The sequence below is a fragment of the Balaenoptera musculus genome, chromosome 13 (genome assembly GCF_009873245.2).
Source record: "Balaenoptera musculus isolate JJ_BM4_2016_0621 chromosome 13, mBalMus1.pri.v3, whole genome shotgun sequence".
NCBI lineage: Eukaryota > Metazoa > Chordata > Mammalia > Artiodactyla > Balaenopteridae > Balaenoptera > Balaenoptera musculus.
The window spans coordinates 53,850,856-53,872,375 of NC_045797.1; the positions used below are offsets into that span (position 1 = coordinate 53,850,856).

General features: G+C 39.0%; 2 protein-coding genes across 12 annotated transcripts in view; one reads left to right on the top strand and one right to left on the bottom strand.

The window, feature by feature from the left end:
* Positions 1-18,010, bottom strand: part of CAMKMT (calmodulin-lysine N-methyltransferase) — a 404,258-nt gene extending 386,248 nt beyond the window's left edge. For all 5 annotated transcript variants that reach the window (XM_036873913.1, XM_036873911.1, XM_036873909.1 and 2 more), the window contains exon 1: positions 17,764-18,010. In XM_036873913.1, the coding sequence (XP_036729808.1) occupies positions 17,764-17,901 (138 nt within the window). In that variant the 5' untranslated portion in view covers positions 17,902-18,010. The remainder of the gene's footprint in view (positions 1-17,763) is intronic.
* A 330-nt stretch (positions 18,011-18,340) lies between these two features.
* PREPL (prolyl endopeptidase like) overlaps positions 18,341-21,520 on the top strand; it is a 61,861-nt gene continuing 58,681 nt past the window's right edge. The window contains exons 1-2 of one of the 7 annotated variants that reach the window (XM_036872682.1): positions 18,341-18,526; positions 19,816-20,348. In XM_036872682.1, the coding sequence (XP_036728577.1) occupies positions 20,130-20,348 (219 nt within the window). In that variant the 5' untranslated portion in view covers positions 18,341-18,526; positions 19,816-20,129. The remainder of the gene's footprint in view (positions 18,527-19,815; positions 20,349-21,520) is intronic. The other 6 variants (XM_036872688.1, XM_036872683.1, XM_036872686.1 and 3 more) reach the window with 6 other exon arrangements.

The following is a 21,520-nucleotide window of genomic DNA, read 5'->3' on the forward strand; positions in this document are numbered from 1 at the left end:
GTTAACAGCTGATTTCTCAGCAGAAACTCTGCAAGCCAGAAGGGAGTGGCAGAACACAGTTAAAGTGATGAAAGGGAAAAACCTACAACCAAGGTTACACTATCCTACAAGGATCTCATTCAGATTCGATGGAGAAATTAAAACCTTTACAGATAAGCAAAAGTTAAGAGAATTCAGCACCACCAAACAAGCTTTAGAACAAATGCTAAAGGAACTTCTCTAGGCAGGAAATACAAGACAAGGAAAACACCTACAAAAACAAACCCAAAACAATTAAGAAAATGGTAACAGGAACGAACAAACATATCGATAATTAGCCAGTCTGTATCCATTCAGCCAGTCCAGTATCCCTGCTGAACATAGATGCAAAAATCCTCAACAAAATACTAGCAAACAGATTCCAACAGCACATTAAAAGGATCATACACCATGATCAAGGGGGGGTTTATCCCAGGAATGCAAGGATTCTTCAATATACGCAAGTCAATCAATGTGATACACCATATTAACAAATTGAAGAAGAAAAACCATATGATCACCTCAATAGATGCACAAAAAGCTTTTGACGAAATTCAACACCCATTTATGATAAAAACCCTCCAGAAAGTAGGCATAGAAGGAACTTACCTCAACATAATAAAGGCCATATAGACAAACCCACAGCCAACATTGTTTTCAATAGTGAAAAACTGAAACCATTTCCTTTAAGATCAGGAACAAGACAAGGTTACCCACTCTCACCACTATTATTCAACATAGTTTTGGAAGTTTTAGCCACAGGAATCAGAGAAGAAAAAGAAGTAGAAGGAATCCAAATCGGAAAGAAGAAGTAAAACTGTCACTGTTTGAGGATGACATGATACTATACATAGAGAATCCTAAAGATGCTACCAGAAAACTACTAGAGCGAATCAATGAATTTGGTAGAGTAGCAGGATACAAAATTAATGCACAGAAATCTCTTGCATTCCTATACACTAATGATGAAAAATCTGAAAGAGAAATTAAGGAAACACTCCCATTTACCATTGCAACAAAAAGAATAAAATACCTAGGAATAAACCTACCTAAGGAGAGAAACGACCTGTATGCAGAAAACTATAAGACAGTGATGAAAGAAATTAAAGATGATACAAACAGATGGAGAGATATACCATGTTCTTGGGTTGGAAGAATCAACATTGTGAAAACGACTATACTACCCAAAGCAATCTACCGATTCAATGTAATCCTTATCAAACTACCAATGGCATTTTTCACAGAACTAGAACAAAAAATTTCACAATTTGCATGGAAACACAAAAGACCCCGAATAGCCAAAGCAATCTTGAGAAAGAAAAACGGAGCTGGAGGAATCAGGCTCCGGAACTTCAGGCTATACTACAAAGCTACAGTAATCAAGACAGTATGGTACTGGCACAAAAACAGAATTATAGATCAATGGAACAGGATAGAAAGCCCAGAGATAAACCCACACACATATGGTCACCTTATCTTTGATAAAGGAGGCAAGGGTATACAGTGGAGAAAAGACAGCCTCTTCAATAAGTGGTGCTGGGAATACTGGACAGCTACATGTAAAAGAATGAAATTAGAACACTTCCTAACACCATACACAAAAATAAATTCAAAATGGATTAAAGACCTAAATGTATGGCCAGAAACTATAAAATTCTTAGAGGAAAACATAGGCAGAACACTCTATGACATAAATCACAGCAAGATCCTTTTTGACCCACCTCCTAAAGAAATGGAAATAAAAACAAAAATAAACAAGTGGGACCTAATGAAACGTAAAAGCTTTTGCACAGCAAAGGAAACCATAAACAAGACAAAAAGACAACCCTCAGAATGGGAGAAAATATTTGCAAACGAAGCAACTGACAAAGGATTAATCTCCAAAATATACAAGTAGCTCATGCAGCTCAATATCAAAAAAACAAACAATCCAATCCAGAAATGGGCAGAAGACCTAAATAGACATTTCTCCAAAGAAGATATACAGATTGCCAACAAACACATGAAAAGATGCTCAACATCACTAATCATTAGAGAAATGCAATTCAAAACTACAATAAGGTATCACCTCACACCGGTCAGAATGGCCATCATCAAAAAATCTACAAACAATAAATGCTGGAGAGCGTGTGGAGAAAAGGGAACCCTCTTGCACTGTTGGTGGGAATGTAAATTGATACAGCCACTATGGAGAACAGTATGGAGGTTCCTTAAAAAACTAAAAATAGAACTACCATTTGACCCAGCAATCCCACTACTGGGCATATACCCTGAGAAAACCATAATTCAGAAAGAGTCATGTACCACAGTGTTCACTGCAGCACTATTTACAATAACCAGGACATGGAAGTAACCTAAGTGTCCATCGACGATGAATGGATAAAGAAGATGTGGCACATATATACAATGGAATATTACTCAGCCATAAAAAGAAACGAAATTTAATTATTTGTAGTGAGGTGGATGAACCTAGAGTCTGTCATTCAGAGTGAAGTAAGTCAGAAAGAGAAAAACAAATACTGTATGCTAACACATATATATGGAATCTAAAAAAAAAAATGGTTCTGACGAACCTAGGGGCAGGACAGGAATAAAGATGCAGACATACAGAATGGACCTGAGGAGACAGGGAGGGAGAAGGGTAAGCTAGGACGAAGTGAGAGAGTAACACTGACATATATACACTACCAAATGTAAAATAGATAGCTAGTGGGAGGCAGCTGCATAGCACAGGGAGATCAGCTTGGTGCTTTGCGACCACCTAGAGGGGTGGGATAAGGAGGGTGGGAGGGAAACGCAAGAGGGAGCGGATATGGGGATATAAGTATGCATATAGCTGATTCACTTTGTTATAAAGCAGAAACTAACACAACATTGTAAAGCAATTATACTCCAATAAAGATGTTAAAAAAATACATTTCAAAACATGAAATGTTGCTAAATCCATGCTTAGAGGGAAATCTATGGAAAGGCTAAAAATTAGTAAGCTAAGCATCCATTGCAAAAACTAGAAAAAGAAACAAATTAAATCCTCAAAAGAGTAGAAGTTAATAAAGTAGAAAACAAACACAGCAGGGAGGATTACCACCACCAAGAGTTGGCTCTCTGAAGAGATTAATAAAACTGATAAATCCCTGATGAAGCTATTAAGAAAAAAAGAGAGAAGGTATAAATATCAATGTGACATAGGGAGATCACTTTAGATTCTACAGGCATCAAAAAATGCAAAAGGATAGCAAAAGGATATTATGAAGACTAACTCTGAAAATTTAGATGAAATGGACAAATTCCTAGAAAAATACAACTAACCAAAATTGACACAAGAAATAGAAAGTCTGAATAGTCCTAAACTATTTTAAAAATAAAATGCATAAATAAAAATCTTACCACAAAGAAAACTCCAAGCCCAGACTGTTCACCAGCAAATTACACCAAACATCTAAGTAAGAATTAATTCAAGTTTTACCACACTCTTCATTAAATTCCCAAATAACCCCATGGGATAGATACCCAGTATGTGAGAGAGGAAACTGACACAAAGGAATGTTAATTTGCTCAAAGTCAGAGAGCTAGTAAGAAGCAAATTCAGGCTGTCTGACTACAGAGCCTGAACTCTAAGACACCTCTGCTTGTGGAGAATGTAGTTGACTGGCACCAAACATCGCATTACGACTTCCTTTAAGATACCTCCCTATACTATAAAGCTGGAAAGCTAGAAACTACATTTCCCAGAATCCCTAGCAGAGTTTCAGATGTGCTTTTGGTCTAGCTAATCAGACGCACTAACATGAGATTTGAAAGAAGGAAAGATGGTGGTAACTACATTTCTGCAATATGTGCTGGTAAAATAGTTCTAAAGACAGTTGGCTCTTCTGCAGCAGCTTTAGCAGAGTTACCAGTGTTCACTCTCTAATTTAATGGTGAGTGAGAGGCAGCACAAGTGGCAAACCTTTGCTGGTAGAGATCGAGCAGGCAAGGTGTACTTCTGGAGTCTCTAGTTCTCGAAATAGCATCCTGATGACCAGAGATCACAGATGAAGTGATGTGATCCCACAAACAGCCTCAAATTCTTCATTTTGGCTGAGGTGGCATTTCTCTTGGAAGGCCAACTTTTGTATTGTTCTGGGACTTTGTGTTCTTCTGGGAATCATACTTTGCATGTTCCTCTAGTTCCTCCAAAGATTTTATGAGCACTTAATTCCCTTTATTAAGCCCCTTTCTACTTAAAATAGCTAGAGTTGTTTACCTTATCTGAAAAGGAACCCTGACTCCAATGATGCCATAATTCTTATATGTAGAAGGGCAAGCTGAGATCAGAACCAAGCAAGAAAACACAATATGAATAATATACCTTGAGGGAAAAATATATTTAAAATTTTTATACTATATAGAAGGTTTATAAGCTTGACTTTTTTTAATGGAGGATCAGAAAAGGTTGCCTCTCTTTCACTTGATTGAAAGTTTCCTTTAAAAATGAAAGGATGAATTGCTTTAAAAGTTTTTACAGAAATAGGGTCTTTTCGTTATCTATCAACTATGGTCATCAGGAAGAAAAACAAACCACTCAACAAAGCTTAGTCTCAAGAAAAAAACAAAGTAATTAAATTTTAAAATGTAAAATGTAGATATTATATATTGTTTTGGATCTTGTCCAATTAACTTCCAAAAAACAAATGCCTTTTTATACTAATTAAATTACTGTGATGTCAAGGTAATGGTATCATAAATCACTAAGGTAAAAAATTATTTAAATCAATACATGTATAATATTAAAAGGGGCTTTTATATTTTAGTAAATCCCATGATCTACAATATGACAACAAGGTAATACTCAATGAAAGTAACAGGAAATATACTTAGAATAAATAAAAGCAAACATTTATTTATGTAATCTATACAGTACTCAATAAAGGTAACTATAATGGAGAGCAAGTCAAATTACTTTTGATTTGGTTATTTTAAGGCCATCAAAAATATCTGCAGGGTTTCCCTGGTGGCGCAGTGGTTGAGAGCTTGCTTGCCAATGCAGGGGACGTGGGTTGATCCTTCCTGGTCCGGGAAGATCCCACATGCTACAGAGCAGCTGGGCCCATGCACCACAGCTGCTGAGCCTGCGCTCTGGAGCCCACGAGCCGTAACTACTGAGACCACATGCTGTAACTACTGAAGCCCACGCGCCTAGAGCCTGTGCTCTGCAACAAGAGAAGCCACTGCAATGAGAAGCCCGTGCACCACAACGAAGAGTAGTCCCTGCTCCCCACAACTAAAGAAAGCCTGCGAGCAGCAACGAAGACCCAGTGGAGCCAAAGATAAATAAATAAAATAAATAAATTTATATAAAAAAAAATCTGCAGCTTTGTGACTTGAGAGGATACTCAAATCTCCCATCAAGGTATAAACTTATCACCTACCACTTTTATTTTTTTAATTAATTAATATATTTATTTATTTATTTATTTGGCTGCATCAGGTCTTAGTTGCATGAGGGATCTTTCATTGTGGCACACAGGCTTCTCTACTTGCGACACTCTGGCTTCTTTCTAGTTGTGGCACAATGGCTCCAGAGCATGCGGGCTCAGTAGTTGTGGCACGCAGGCTTAGCTGCCCCGTGGCATGTGCGATCTTAGTTCCCTGACCAGGGATCGAACCTGTGTCCCCTGCATTGGAAGGCAGATTCTTAACCACTGGACCACCAGGGAAGTCCCACCTACCACTTTTAGAATATCTCCTTCCAACCTGCTATATAATTATATAGTATTCAAATGGATTTATCAGGCATGAAGCAAAATACTCAAAGTTCAGAGAAAAAAGGTTTATAAACCTTACAAATAAAGTTTGGGGTCTGAGCTAGAACTGTGAAGTAAAATGAGTACCTAAAGAGAGCAGCTTCCTAAAATGGCAAAACATTAGAGGTGACAGAGGGATATAGACTCTCTTTTCCACAAGGAATTTAGAAGGAACAAGAAGGCAATGAAAATCAGGTAGACAAAGTGAAAATATTAGGTTGTTTGAAAGCTCCAGAAAAAAAGAGAGGAATGGAAGAAAGTGTTCTTAACAACAACACCAAAAAAGCTGATGGATGTGTTAACTCATTGGGGATGGGGGTGGAGAATCCTTTCAAAATGCAGACATATATCAAATCATCACATTGAACACTTTAAATAGTTTACAATTTTATTTGTCAATTATACCGCAATAAAGCTGAAAATTTTTTAAACAGTATATTTTTTAATCTTAGAAAAATTCATATAAAAGCATCATTTTTAGGACTCAAAACTGTTTTTAAGATTGAAAATAAATCATAGGGACTTCCCTGGAGTTCCAGTGGCTAATACTCCACGCTCCCAGTGCAGGGGGCCCAGGTTCAATCCCTGGTCAGAGAACTAGATCCCACATGCTGCAACTAAGAGTTCACATGTGGCAACTAAAGATCCGCATGCTGCAACTAAAAAGAGCCCACATGCCGCAATGAAGATCCCATAGCAGCAAGGAAGATCCCACATGCCGCAACTAAGACCTGGTGCAGCCAAATAAATAAATATTTTTTAAAAAAGAAAATAAATCATAGATTTCTGGTCTTAATTTAAATAATAAAAATGAGCCAAATAAAATTATTCAGCATTATTTTAGAAGTGGCGGTTAAAGTATTTAACCTCTAGAAAATTGTTATATTTACTCTTAGGAAGACTACTAATTAATACAGTCTAATAACTTTCACAGCTCTGTGAATCTAAAAAGACAAATGGACAACCCTGCAGCCTGTGGAACAAAAACCACATTCACAGAAAGATAGACAAGATAAAAAGGCAGAGGGCTATGTACCAGATGAAGGAACAAGATAAAACTCCAGAAAAACAGCTAAATGAAGTGGAGATAGGCAACCTTCCAGAAAAAGAATTCAGAATAATGATAGTGAAGATGATCCAGGACCTCGGAAAAAGAATGAAGGCAAAGATCGAAAACATGAAAGAAATGTTTAACAAACACCTAGAAGAATTAAAGAACAAACAAACAGAGATGAACAATACAATAACTGAAACAAAAACTACACTAGAAGGAATCAATAGCAGAATAACTGAGGCAGAAGAACGGGTAAGTGACCTGCAAGACAGAATGGTGGAATTCACTGCTGCGGAACAGAATAAAGAAAAGAATGAAAAGACATGAAGACAGCCTAAGAGACCTCTGGGGCAACATTAAACGCAACAGCATTCGCATTATAGAGGTCCCAGAAGAAGAGAGAGAGAAAGGGCCAGAGAAAATATTTGAAGAGATTATAGTCGAAAACTTCCCTAACGTGGGAAAGGAAATAACACCCAAGTCCAGGAAGCACAGAGACTCCCATACAGGATAAAACCAAGGAGAAACATGCCAAGACACACAGTAATCAAATTGGCAAAATTAAAGACAAAGAAAAATTATTGAAAGCAGCAAGGGAAAAACAACAAATAACATACAAGGGAATTCCCATAAGGTTAACAGCTGATTTCTCAGCAGAAACTCTACAAGCCAGAAGGGAGTGGCATGATATACTTAAAGTGATGAAAGGGAAGAACCTACAACCAAGATTACTCTACCTGGCAAGGATCTCATTCGGATTCAATGGAGAAATCAAAAGCTTTACAGACAAGCAAAAGCTAAGAGAATTCAGCACCACCAAACCAGCTCTACAACAAATGCTAAAGGAACTTCTCTAAGTGGGAAGCACAAGAGAAGAAAAGGACCTACAAAAACAAACCCAAAACAATTAAGAAAATGGTCATAGGAACATACATATCGATAATTACCTTAAACGTGAATGGATTAAATGCCCCAACCAAAAGACACAGGCTTGCTGAATGGATACAAAAACAAGACCCACATATATGCTGTCTATAAGAGACCCACTTCAGACCTAGGGACACATACAGACTGAAAGTGAGGGGATGGAAAAAGATATTCCATGCAAATGGAAATCAAAAGAAAGCTGGAGTAGCAATACTCATATCAGATAAAATAGACTTTAAAATAAAGAATGTTACAAGATACAAGGAAGGACACTACATAATGATCAAGGGATCAATCCAAAAAGAAGATATAACAATTATATATGCACCCAGCATAGGAGCACCTCAATACATAAGGCAACTGCTAACAGCTCTAAAAGAAATCGACAGTAACACAATAATAGTGGGGGACTTTAACCCCTCACTTACACCAATGGTCAGATCATCCAAAATGAAAATAAATAAGGAAACAGAAGCTTTAAATGACACAATAGACCAGATAGATTTAATTGATATTTATAGGACATTCCATCCAAAAACAGCAGATTACACTTTCTTCTCAAGGGCGCACGGCTAAATGATACGTTACTAAATAACCAAGAGATCACTGAATTAATCAAAGAGGAAATCAGAAAATACCTAGAGGCAAATGACAATGAAAACACGACAATCCAAAACCTATGGGATGCAGCAAAAGCAGTTCTAAGAGGGAAGTTTACAGTAATACAATCCTACCTCAAGAAATAACAAACATCTCAAATAAACAATCTAACCTTACACCTAAAGGAACTAGAGAAAGAAGAACAAACAAAACCCAAAGTTAGCAGAAGGAAAGAAATCATAAAGATCAGAGCGGTAATAAATGAAATAGAAACAAAGAAAGCAATAGCAAAGATCAATAAAACTAAAAGCTGGCTCTTTGAGAAGATAAACAAAATGGATAAAGCATTAGCCAGACTCATCAACAAAAAGAGGGAGAGGACTCAAATCAATAAAATTAGAAATGAAAAAGGAGAAGTTACAACAGACACCGCAGAACTACAAAGCATCCTAAGAGACTATTACAAGCAACTCTATGCCAATAAAATGGACAACCTGGAAAAAATGGACATATTCTTACAAACGTATAACCTTCCAAGACTGAACCAGGAAGAAATAGAAAATATGAACAGATCAATCACAAGTAATGAAATTGAAACTGTGATTAAAAATCTTCTAACAAACAAAAGTCCAGGAACAGAGGGCTTCACAGGTGAATTCTATCAAACATTTAGAGAAGAGCTAACACTCATCCTTCTCAAACTCCTCCAAAAAATTACGGAGGAAGGAACACTCCCAAACTCATTCTATGAGGTCACCATCACCCTGATACCAAAACCAGACAAAGATACTACAAAAAAAGAAAATTACAGACCAATATCACTGATGAATATAGATGCAAAAATCCTCAACAAAATACTAGCAAACAGAATCCAACAACATATTAAAAGGATCATACACCATGATAAAGTGGGATTTAACCCAGGGATGCAAGGATTCTTCAATATACGCAAATCAATCAATGTGATACACCATATTAACAAACTGAAGAAGAAAAACCATATGATCATCTCAATAGATGCAGAAAAAGCTTTTGACAAAATTCAACACCCATTTATGATAAAAACTCTCCAGAAAGTGGGCATAGAGGGAAACTGCCTCAACATAACAAAGGCCATATATGACAAACCCACAGCAAACATCATTCTCAATGGAGAAAAACTGAAAGCATTTCCTCCAAGATCAGGAACAAGACAAGGATGTCCACTCTCACCACTATTATTCAACATAGTTTTGGAAGTCCAAGCCACGGCAATCAGAGAAGAAAAAGAAATAAAAGGAATGCAAATTGGAAAAGAAGTAAAACTGTCACTGTTTGCAGATGACATGATACTATACATAGAGAATCCTAAAGATGCCACCAGAAAACTACTAGAGCTAATCAATGAATTCGGTAAAGCTGCAGGATACAAAATGAATGCACAGAAATCTCTTGCATTCCTATACACTAATGATGAAAAATCTGAAAGAGAAATTATGGAAACACTCCCATTTACCATTGCAACAAAAAGAATAAAATACCTAGGAATAAATCTACCTAGGGAGACAAAAGATCTGTATGCAGAAAACTATAATACACTGATGAAAGAAATTAAACATGATACCAACAGATGGAGAGATATACCATGGTCTTGGTTGGAAGAATCAATATTGTGAAAATGACTATACTATCCAAAGCAATCTACAGATTCAATGCAATCCCTATCAAATTACCAACAGCATTTTTTACGGAACTAGAACAAAAAATCTTAAAATTTGTATGGAGACAAAAAGACCCCGAATAGCCAAAGCAGTATTGAGGGGAAAAAACGGAGCTGGAGGGCTTCCCTGGTGGCGCAGTGGTTGAGAGTCTGCCTGCCAATGCAGGGGACACGGGTTCGAGCCCTGGTCTGGGAAGATCCCACGTGCCGCGGAGCAGCTGGGCCCGTGAGCCACAACTACTGAGCCTGCACGTCTGGAGCCGGTGCTCCGCAATAAGAGAGGCCGTGATAGTGAGAGGCCCACACACCGCGATGAAGAGTGGTCCCCGCTTGCCACAACTAGAGAAAGCCCTCGCACAGAAACGAAGACCCAACACAGCCATAAATAAATAAATAAAAACAAATACTTAAAAAAAAAAGTAAAAGTCTATAAAAAAAAAATTACCTAGAGTTTAAAAAAAAAAAAAAAAAACGGAGCTGGAGGAATCAGACTCCCTGACTTCAAACTATACTACAAAGCTACAGTAATCAAGACAATATGGTACTGGCACAAAAACAGAAACATAGCTGAATGGAACAAGACTGAAAGCCCAGAGATAAACCCACGCACCTATGGTCAACTAATCTATGACAAAGGAGGCAAGGATATACAATGGAGAAAAGACAGTCTCTTCAATAAGTGGTGCTGGGGAAACTGCACAGGTACAGGTAAAAGAATGAAATTGGAACACTCTCTAACACCACATACAAAAATAAACTCAAAAAGAATTAGAGATCTAAATGTAAGACCAGACACTATAAAACTCTTAGAGGAAAACATAGGAAGAACACTCTTTGACATAAATCACAGCAAGATCTTTTTTGATCCACGTCCTAGAGTAATGGAAATAAAAACAAAAATAAACAAATGGGACCTAATGAAACTTCAAAGCTTTTGCACAGCAAAGGAAACCATAAACAAGACGAAAAGCAACCCTCAGAATGGGAGAAAATATTTGCAAACGAATCAACGGACAAAGGATTAATCTCCAAAATATATAAACAGCTCATGCAGCTCAATATTAAAAAAACAAACAACCCAATCCAAAAATGGGCAGAGGACCTAAATAGACATTTCTCCAAAGAAGACATACAGATGGCCAAGAAGCACATGAAAAGCTGCTCAACATCACTAATTATTAGAGAAATGCAAATCATAACTACAATGAGGTATCACCTCACACCAGTTAGAATGGGTATCATCAGAAAATCTACAAACAACAAATGCTGGAGAGGGTGTGGAGAAAAGGGAACCCTCTTGCACTGTTGGTGCAAATGTAAATTGATACAGCCACTGTGGAGAACAGTATGGAGGTTCCTTAAAAAACTAAAAATAGAATTACCATATGACCCAGCAATCCCACTACAGGGCATATACCCAGAGAAAACCATAATTCAAAAAGACGCATGCACCCCAATGTTCACTGCAGCAGTATTTACAATAGCCGGGTCATGGAAGCAACCTAAATGCCCATCGACAGATGGGCGAATGGATAAAGAAGATGTGGTACATATGTACAATGGAATATTACTCAGCCATAAGAAGGAACGGAACTGGGTCACTTGTTGAGACGTGGATGGATCTAGAGACTGTCATACAGAGTGAAGTAAGTCAGAAAGAGAAAAACAAATATCGTACATTAACGCATATATGTGGAACCTAGAAAAATGGTAGAGATGAGCCGGTTCGCAGAGCAGAAATTGAGACACAGATGTAGAGAACAAACGTATGGACACCAAGGGGGAAAAGCGGCGGGGGGGCGGGTGGTGGTGGTGGGATGAATTGGGTGATTGGGATTGACATGTATACACTGATGTGTATAAAATTGATGACTAATAAGAGCCTGCTGTATAAAAAAAAAGTGCCTTCTTGATAAAATGTTTAAAATGTCAATACTATGTTAGTTTTTCTCTCTTTTACATTTACAAATATAAATATATGTTCACCTTTAAAAAAAAAAAGAAAATGGACAAAAGACATGGAGACATTTCATTGAAGTGATATACAGATGGCAAATAAGCATGAAAAGATGTTTATCTGCCGCAATTGTTAAAATATGTAAATTTTCAAACCCCACTCAAAACTCACTGCTCTAGAAAGTTTTTGCTTTTAAAATTTTTTAAATTGTGGAAAATATTGGGTTGGCCAAAGAGTTTCTTTGGGTTTTTTTGTAACATCTTATGGCAAAACTTGAACGAACATTTTGACCAACCCAATACACAAAATATAAAATTCAAAAAAAAAAGAGAAATGCTTTCCCAACTAGAGCCTTCTAAACATTTTAGTTTCTTTACTGCACAGTTAAAAGTTCATTTCATTCAAAATAATTATTGGTGGAATATTTTTAGACTGATAAGCTACATACTTCTAATTCAAGAAAACATTCACATTCACCTTTTTAACCTAAAACACAATCCTAAATATTTTTAAGGAATCCAATGAAACCAATTATTAATCTTAATAAATCAGAGACATAAAAAAGAAAATCTCCTCCAATCACTGACATATATGTCAACAAGGTTTGAACAGCGGGGGTCAGGGATGAGCATTACATGTAGACGCTTAAGGTTAAAGTATGTCTGCAGAGTACACAAAAATCTATGCCATCTGTGACTATAGCAATATAAAGGTCTATAATCAATTGAAATGTCAGTTTAACTTCTACAGTGTGAAAAAACCCTTATAAATGCAATGATGTATAAAATGTTGGCAACAACTAATTCTCTATGCAAAAAAAAAAGGAGTGAAAGAGCACGAATGACCTTGCTCAGCCCCTGCTGCAGAAAGTGATCCGAGTGATACCAATAAAAACCAATGAAGAGTCCATCCCTTAATTCTTCACTTATGTAGGGATCTAAACCACAATCCTCAGTGCAAGATCTACAAGCACATCACACAACCATATTTAAGACATGATCTCTTGGTGTCTGTTTGTCATTTTCTACAATAGAATCAGAAGGCCTAAAAAGAGCACAAAATACAGTACATCTCTAGTAACTGACTCTCTGGATTAACAGACACTCTCCATTCCCTCTATTAAATATTCAGACTGGGCCACGTGAACTGAATAATGCCAGTGCACTATTCCTGCCCTTCCCTGTTGAGTTGCTTGCCAAGTTAACTGTCCTTCTTCACAAGCTTTTTTATACCACCTGTTGGTATTGTCATGAATTAAATATTACAAAAACTAATGAAATAATAATTATTAGGAAGAAGGTCTTAAAGAAATCTAGTCCCACTCTCTCATTTACAAATGAGAAAATTGAGGTCCAAAGAGGGTGCTCACCATCATACAAATAGTTAAGGGTAGATCTGGGACTAAAATCAATTGTATGAAATTCTAGTCCAGAAATCATGCTGTCTCTTTCTGCATTGACAGTCTCAAACATATATCATCCTGCTTTAATTTAAATTGTACTGTGAGGGACTTCCCTGGCAGTCCAGTGGTTAAGACTCTGCGCTTCCAACGCAGGGGGCACAGGTTCGATCCTTGGTTGGGGAACTAAGATCCCACACGTCGCGAGGCACAAACAAAAAATTTAAAAAATAAATTATTTTTAAATTAAAAAAATAAAAATAAATTGTACTGTGAAATATTCCATTAATCGGATTCTTCAGCCAAGTATTCAGACCTCTAGGCCCCATTATTCATTCTGCAGGTGGTTGTGAGACGTGTGTAAGCATGTAATGGTCATTTGCTACTTTTTCATCTGCTCTACATCCCTTCCCCTTGGGAAATGCCCCTCCCTCTCTCTATGCAGTAACGGTAGGGTTGTTATTTTCCCTGCCACAGGGTGGGCTCATGACCCAGGCCAAAGTGCACTAGTCTCCTAGACACAGCAGTTGGTGCAAACTTCGCCTCTTAGAGTTCTTTGGAGGAGATGATTTGGGTGTTGGGGAAAAGGGTTATTTCTTCTGGATCAGTAGCTGGGTGGATGATGAAGTTGCCAACAGCTATCTTTGCCATCAGGTAATGAGACACAACAAAGAGAAAAATATTACAGAATATCCCCAGCCTCTACTGATATTGATCCATAGACTTTCCGAACTCATGTGATTAAAGTGGGCACTAGACTCAAAAGTCAGCAATTTTCCATGTTGAGGCAGGAGATAGATGGGCCCCAGGGTGAGCAGTCGGAGTTCATCCCCTGTGGACAGATACTCCAAAATGGCAGGAGGGAGAAGAGCTAAGCCCTGCCCAGATAAGAGATAAAAGACCACATATTCCTCATTCTTGAAGTCAAGGAGACCTTCTCCACTACACACACACAGAAAGGCCCCCTGAAGGTCAAAAAGGGAGGGGGTGCTACCCCATAGTAAGTGATGCCATTCTACCCATACGCCTCTTCGCTGGAATCCATCTTGGCTAAGAGATGCACGCACACACACATGGGAGGACCCTGAGATATACCGATATGGACTCAGAACCAGGCAAAGCAAGATGATTGGCCAAAGAAAACCCAGAAGAAATGCCCCATAAAAGTGATTCAAACTACCACGAGGACACAACTCTCTCTCTGAGCTCGCCCATGTGTCTATCCACAGGTACTCTTTTCCTCCTAATAAACACTTGTTTCACTACTTTCCATCTCTATGTGGAAATTCACTTCTACAACAGCTGATGGGCCAGGACCTTGTCACTGGCCACTGTTCCCTTGTGGTCTAGTGGCTAAGATTCAGCACTCTCACTGCCACGGCCCAACCTCAATCTCTGGCCATGAACCAAAATCCTGCTTCAAGCCACTGCAGGCTGAGGCCACCCAGGAGCAATGTGACCTAGTATCAAATGATGAACTAGGTCAACCAGGTTTTCTCTCAAAAATGTTAATTATAAAACATAGAAAATATTGAACAGTCAAGGTGAAGGGCCATGAGATAGCACTGGAGCCCTACTGGAAAGACAGAATTGTGAGGGAGAAAACAAGGAGACATAGCAGATGTCATGAAGATGTCACATAAGAGAGAGAAAAAGAATTGCATATCTCTAGCATTGTTTAGATTCCTCAGTTTTCCAGTTGGATGCTAACAAGATGCAAATGGTCCATTCATTTAAAACATATTTACTAAGAGCCTGCAAATGTTTAAAATACATGGAAGATTCGATTATTATAGAAAAATATTCACTTTCTCCGCTGCTCCCTCAAAGAAAAAAACATACTTCTCTGCCCCCTAACTTTAAGCTTAGCTAAGTATCTTACTTTGGCCAACAGGATATTAGTAGGTGCTTAAAATGTGTTTCAGTGGTTGCGTTTGCTCTCTTATACCTCTGTCGTCACCATGAGAATATGTCAGCCCAGATTTAGAGGCATGTGGACCAAGCATGCAGCATAGAGCCACTCAGCTGATCACAGCCTATGTCAGTCAACTCCCAGGTGGCCCACAAACAGAATAAATGCTCACTGTTGAATGCAGTTGTGCTCACTGTTGAATGCAGTTGTGACGGTGTAGTTATTTGTTACTTACTGATACAATACACTGAGGATGAGATGCTGTGGGCCACTTAAAGACTGTCCTTACTCAGGCTTTCCACAACATGTATCAGTATCTACTAAAAATCAACTAGCCAGAGACTGTGCAGAAGATGGAGATTAATAAAATATTACCTTTTCCCAGGAAGAACTCCTATTCTAGTGAGAAAGCTGGACTCTGATCAAATGATTATAAAATAATGTGATATAAGGTTTACCCATATAGTGAGCTAAAGGTCTAACTCAGCCAGAGGAGTCAGCAGAGCCTTCACGTAAAAGGAGATTGAAAGAGAGGTCTGAAGGATGAACAGTCATTCATCAAGTAGAGAAGTAGAAAGACTCTAAGCAGAGGGCACATGTATACCAAAACATTAAACTTCAAAGCATGTGAGGAGTTCAAATGGCAGCCATAGCTGAAACTTATCCTTATTCTAATGTAGACAGCAATTCAGAATGAATATAAGTGACGGTCAACTAGAATTTTTACTAGGAATCACTGAAGTCGTCACGATAAGATTTGATTGATCATTTTAAGGCCCTAATTTACTATTCTGATACTTTAAATTTAGCTGATGTTTAGTTCACTATAGAAATTTCCTATAGATAATGATCTATGAGGACTTGCATTTTATTATCCTATAATACCATTTGTAACATTAATTGCAAAACCAGATCATTAATGCTCTGCAAAGGCTTTCAATGCATCAGCAAACAAATGATCTTTGAGTTGTGTCATGACAGCACTGGAAGGCCACTGTATGAAAAGGTGACTCAAGACAATTGCAAACAAAGTAACCCCCACAATACTAAAAGCACAATCTCAAGTAACCTGGCAATAGCTGGGAAACTCTTCTCGAAATATAAGTCAGAAATGGAAAATGTCCTGTTGAATAAAGTGTTCGGCAGGAAACCCCAGGCAGAAGCATAACACTGGGGTGTAAACAATAAACAGATTTCACTTCAAGCAGTTTGGAAAGAGCGTCAGTGTCGTCAAATCAGAAAATCTTCAAACCTGCACACGACTGAAGTTACCAGCAACTGCAGCAACTTTGAAGTGCTAAAAGATAACCGCCAGTTAACAAATCAACATACTTAGACACCGAGAATCTCTCTGATCGCTTCAAACCATAAGATAAACATGTAACTTTCGCGTGAAAGCAAAGCGGGAGGCCGCGGGGGCAGCTCTTGCAACTCCCTTCGCTCTCCGCTCCACGGAAGAAGCCGACGCAACACGTGCAACGTCACTGTCCCAACACAGTAAACCACGCTGATCCCCAAGAGAGGGGCCAGATTTGGAGCTAGAACCAGGCTAGGAGTTAAGAAGCAAGGGGAAGTAGTTGTATTATAAATCAATGTATTTCATGCCTCCTCCTACCCCTTTAAAACTTAAATATACTGAAATCAGTTTAAGCTGTGATTCCTATTACTTGAAACCAAAGATTTCTGATAGAGGGATTTAGCTAGTAGTTCAGTATATCTACAAATACTATGGAATCCTTAAAATATCATAGCTGAGATGTAAGACATATTATAAATTCTTCAAGTTGACTATCTGAGAAGAATAATTTCCTTATTTAAGAAACATAATAGTTTGAGGATTAAGAATAATTAATTTTTACAACTAGTACAAAGATACCAAATTGACTGTCTTAGTGATGCTATTATTATAACATTATTGTAATACTATTACTAATAACTAGACTTAAGTATATGAGATAATAATAAAAAATAAATGTTTAACACACCATTGTAAAGCAATTATACTCCAATAAAGATGTTAAAAAAAAGTTAAAAAAAAAAAAAAGAAGCAAGGGGAAGAAAGTAAAACAGAAGCAGGAAGGAAGAACAGTATGGACTGGGGAGCGGCGGTCCCACCGACCCTACTGGCGAGCAAGGAGAAAAGTCCCTCAGATGCAGACTAATGTCTAGAAAGGGATCTTCTCCTTCGATCTGAGTTTCCCAGGACTCAGCCTCGGCTGCCCCCTCCCTGCCCAATGCCACCTGATACCTCCTTTTGGCGCGACCCTTAGGTGAACCAAGGGGGCGCTTCTCAGGATGCTCCCGGCAAAACTGTGAGGGAACTCCCCGAGCTGCCAAGGGGAGAGTAGCTGCCTGTCGCTTGCGAGGGGAGTGGCCAAAGGCAAAGGTGAGTCGAGAGGGCTCTACCTTACCTGCCGCAGGAGCTTCCACCGGGCAGCACCCAAGGGCGCCGAGACTGCGGGTCCCTGAGCGGCGCCGCTGCTTGTCCGGCCCTCGCCCGCTGAGCGCTCAGCCTGGCCGGCCCCGGCGTCCGCGACTCGAGACTCCATCCGGCTGGAGCTGGCTATACCCGAGATACCGCCGCCACAGTTCTCCCCTGCCAGGACCTGCCTACTTCTTCCCTGTCAGGATCTGTGACGCCAGGCCTCACTCCCACTACCCTAGCGCGCGCTCTCCCCGAATTCCGCATTTCCGGTAGTCGCGTCTCCTTAGCAACCAGGGCAGCGCGGCTCTCGCCACTGCACCATTTTGCTGGTGGCCATCTTGAGTGAGGGCAGACCAGAGGGTGACGGAACTGTGGCAGACCTAGTGCGACACCGCCCCCTTTGGTTCCCTTCTCTCCTGTTTCATCTCGAGCTCTGAAGACTAGCAAAGAACCAAAAGGCTTATATCTTTGAGCGTTAATGAACCCAGGAGGAATAAAAAAACCATTCCTGACCACAATAAAGATGGCGGAATCCACTTAGTGCTCGTGCCAGACGGGGGTTACGTAGACGGCGTGCTGCAAACCAGCTCCGGGCGGCTCTGGGTAGGCTGTCGTTCTGCTAGCTGCAGAACGCAGACTTCGGCTGACTGCGCCTGAGGTGGTAGCTGCGCTCCTTCCTGAGAGCTTCGGGTTCTCCGGCCTGCCTTCACTCGTTTCGGTGTCTAGAGCCAGACTGACTTTCAATTTGCGTACGTATGGGGGGCGTAGGCTGGGAGTCTCTTCCCTTCACCTCGTCCTCACCCCCACCCAACCATCCCTCAGTCCCTTGGTCCTAGCTTTTTGACCGATGTCCCTTCACTGCGTGGCACATGGTACCGCTCCCTCTCACGCGCGGATGCACAGGGAAAACGAATAGGTTCTCCGAGGAACACCCATTCGTCTACCCTACCCCTATCCCTAGCCTTGCCTACTGTCTTCTCCCTGTGGGTGAAAGATGGATGGATGGAGGCTGCGGGCACGGATGTAGTGATTTAGGGTCTTTATTTTCTCTTATTTTACTTTGTTTGTTTTTGCTGGTGTCATCTGCATATCCCCTATCCCCACTCCCCCGTTATTTTGCTGCGACATAGAAACAGGTTAAGAGGGGCAGGGGCGTCGTAGCGGATCCGAGCTGTGGTAAAGCTGACGCAGTATTGTATAATACCTTTGATACCGAGGAGCAATTTGTGGAAGACTTCCATGATGACATTTAACAGTGTGCAACGTACCTAGCTTTTTCCTACCCTAAAAATAGTAGCCACCGTCTATTGAGTGGTTACTACGTGCCAGGCACTTCATTAAGATTTTAACATAAATTGTCTCACTCTTAGAACAGCTACTTCATAGAGTAAGTGGGGTCATTATCTCTGTTTTGCAGATGATGAAACTAAGCACAGGTGGTAAGTGCAGGAATGAAGACCTGAACCCAGGTTTCTCTGACTTAACTACTTACTAGCCTTACTTACCTTGATAGGTTAATAAGCACCAGCTTCCCAACAGAAAACAGATGGCGTCACATTTCATGTGTGCCTCCTGAAGTGCTTTTTGTTTTTTTCAACTAAAGAGCTAAACACCTTTTTGACATTAAAGTCCAGTTGTTGTTATGTCCAGACAGACTTACTGCTCTACTACTTACTGTTCAGGTGACCTGGGGTAGTTGCTTAAACCTTCCTGAGCCACAGTTTGCTCACCTGTAACGTCAACATCATAATAGCTACTCTATCAGGTCCCTAAGAAGTTTAAATTAGATGAAGTATTTAAAAGCATGTGGCACGAAGCAAACACTCAATAAATACTAATCCCTTCTCCTCTACCTTTATTAAGTAATTGGACTTTTCCAGTTTATCCTCCACGTACAAACCAAAGATAAGTTCTGAATTATGTGAAATCAAAGCCGTTTTGCCTTTAAAAGCCCTCAGAGTTCTTGAGATGCCTCCATTAAGTCTGTGTATTTATTTGCAAATTTTTATTTTGTTTTTTTGTTTTCTGTTTGTTTTAGTTTGCCCATGTGTGTACCAGAATCAGTGCTGCATAGTTTGAGCCTGACAGGATTGACTTTACAAATGAGATATTTATGTCACATCTGCCAAGAAGTGTGATTTGAATTAAACTTTAACTTTTACAAGTTTTCAGATACTTTGAGTTATCAGCTGTCTGCGGTTATTTGTAACCAGAGGGGTACACGGCCCCAAAGGGGAGGGATAAGAACTGCAGATCTTAGATGCTCTGAGAACCCACTACTATATAATTCCTATGAAAATCATTCATGTGCTGGCAGCCCCAAAGGGAGCATAAACCAGGGACTTTGATATCATGCAGCAGAAGAGCAAATTATTTCTCCAGGCTTTGAAGTATAGTATTCCTCACCTTTGGAAATGCATGCAGAAACAGCACGTGAATCACTGTAACTTCGCTGATCATTATTACAATAGAATAAAATTGAAAAAATATCACCTAACCAAGTGTCTGCAGAATAAACCCAGGATATCAGAGTTAGCAAGAAACATCCCGAGTCGGAACTTCTCATGTAAGGTATGGACTGTTTAAGTTAACCTATGTGTAGGCCTTTAAGATTAATTTTAGTTTAAAAATAAAGAATGGGTTGGATATCAGTTACTCATTTTCTCAGTAATTCTGGTTTGATTTTTTAAATATTCAGGCTTAATTGTCTGTAGTCATATATAAGTATAAAAGAATATATACATATATATTTATAGAGCTCTAATGTAATATATAAAAATGTAAATTTATAAAAAATGATTCACCTTAAGAACTCCTTATTGTGCCTACCAGTGCAATTCAAAGTATAATTTGGCTTTCTAAAATTCCTAGACTAACGTAATAGCTCTTAATAAAAATCTAATAATATGCTGATTGTTTTATGAATCCCAAATTAGGAAACTTCAGTAAAGACCATGTAATTGTGTTACTTCTCTGTAAAAAAAAAAAAAAAATGAAAAAACGATTTGCATTTTATACCACTTGTGTCCTTCAGGAAGATGCTTTCAGACCATTGTACTCTGGCCAGACCCCAAGCCGTGGGCATGGCCTCAACCTTGAGGACCTGTTGCCCTTGTATGTAGAATGACTACATATCCTGGGTTGCCTCCGACAGTCTCAGTCTACACATATTTTCCCTATGTTATTATTAATAGTGTCCCCTTTCCTCTCAGAAGTGTCTTGGTTAGGATAGTAAATTATATGTGCATCCTAATTATTTGAGATTAAGCTATTTATGCTGCTCTTTGACACCCCTCCCCTACCTCATACTTGCTATGTTCCTTAGGTTCCTTAAGTTGTGTTTAGGGGTGATATTCTTGCAATATTTAACGTATTTTGTTATGTTAATATCTTAATTTCTGGTTTTAAGTGTTTTGTTACATACTAATATTTTTAGTCTGTTTTGGCTTATTTTTTATTGTAGTAAAATATATGTAACAAAATTTTCCACTTTAGCCATTTTTAAGTGTATAATTCAGTGGCATTAATTACATCACAGTGTTGTACAGCTGTTACCACTATTTGCAAAACCCTGTCCTCACCTGAAAAAAATACACTCATTAAGCAAGAAATCTCCACTGCTGCTTTCCTGAGCCCCTGGAAACCTTTAATCTACTTTCTGTCTCTATGAATTTCCCTATTCTAGATAATTCATATAAGTGGAATTATATAATATTTATCCTTTTGTGTTTGGCTTATTTCAC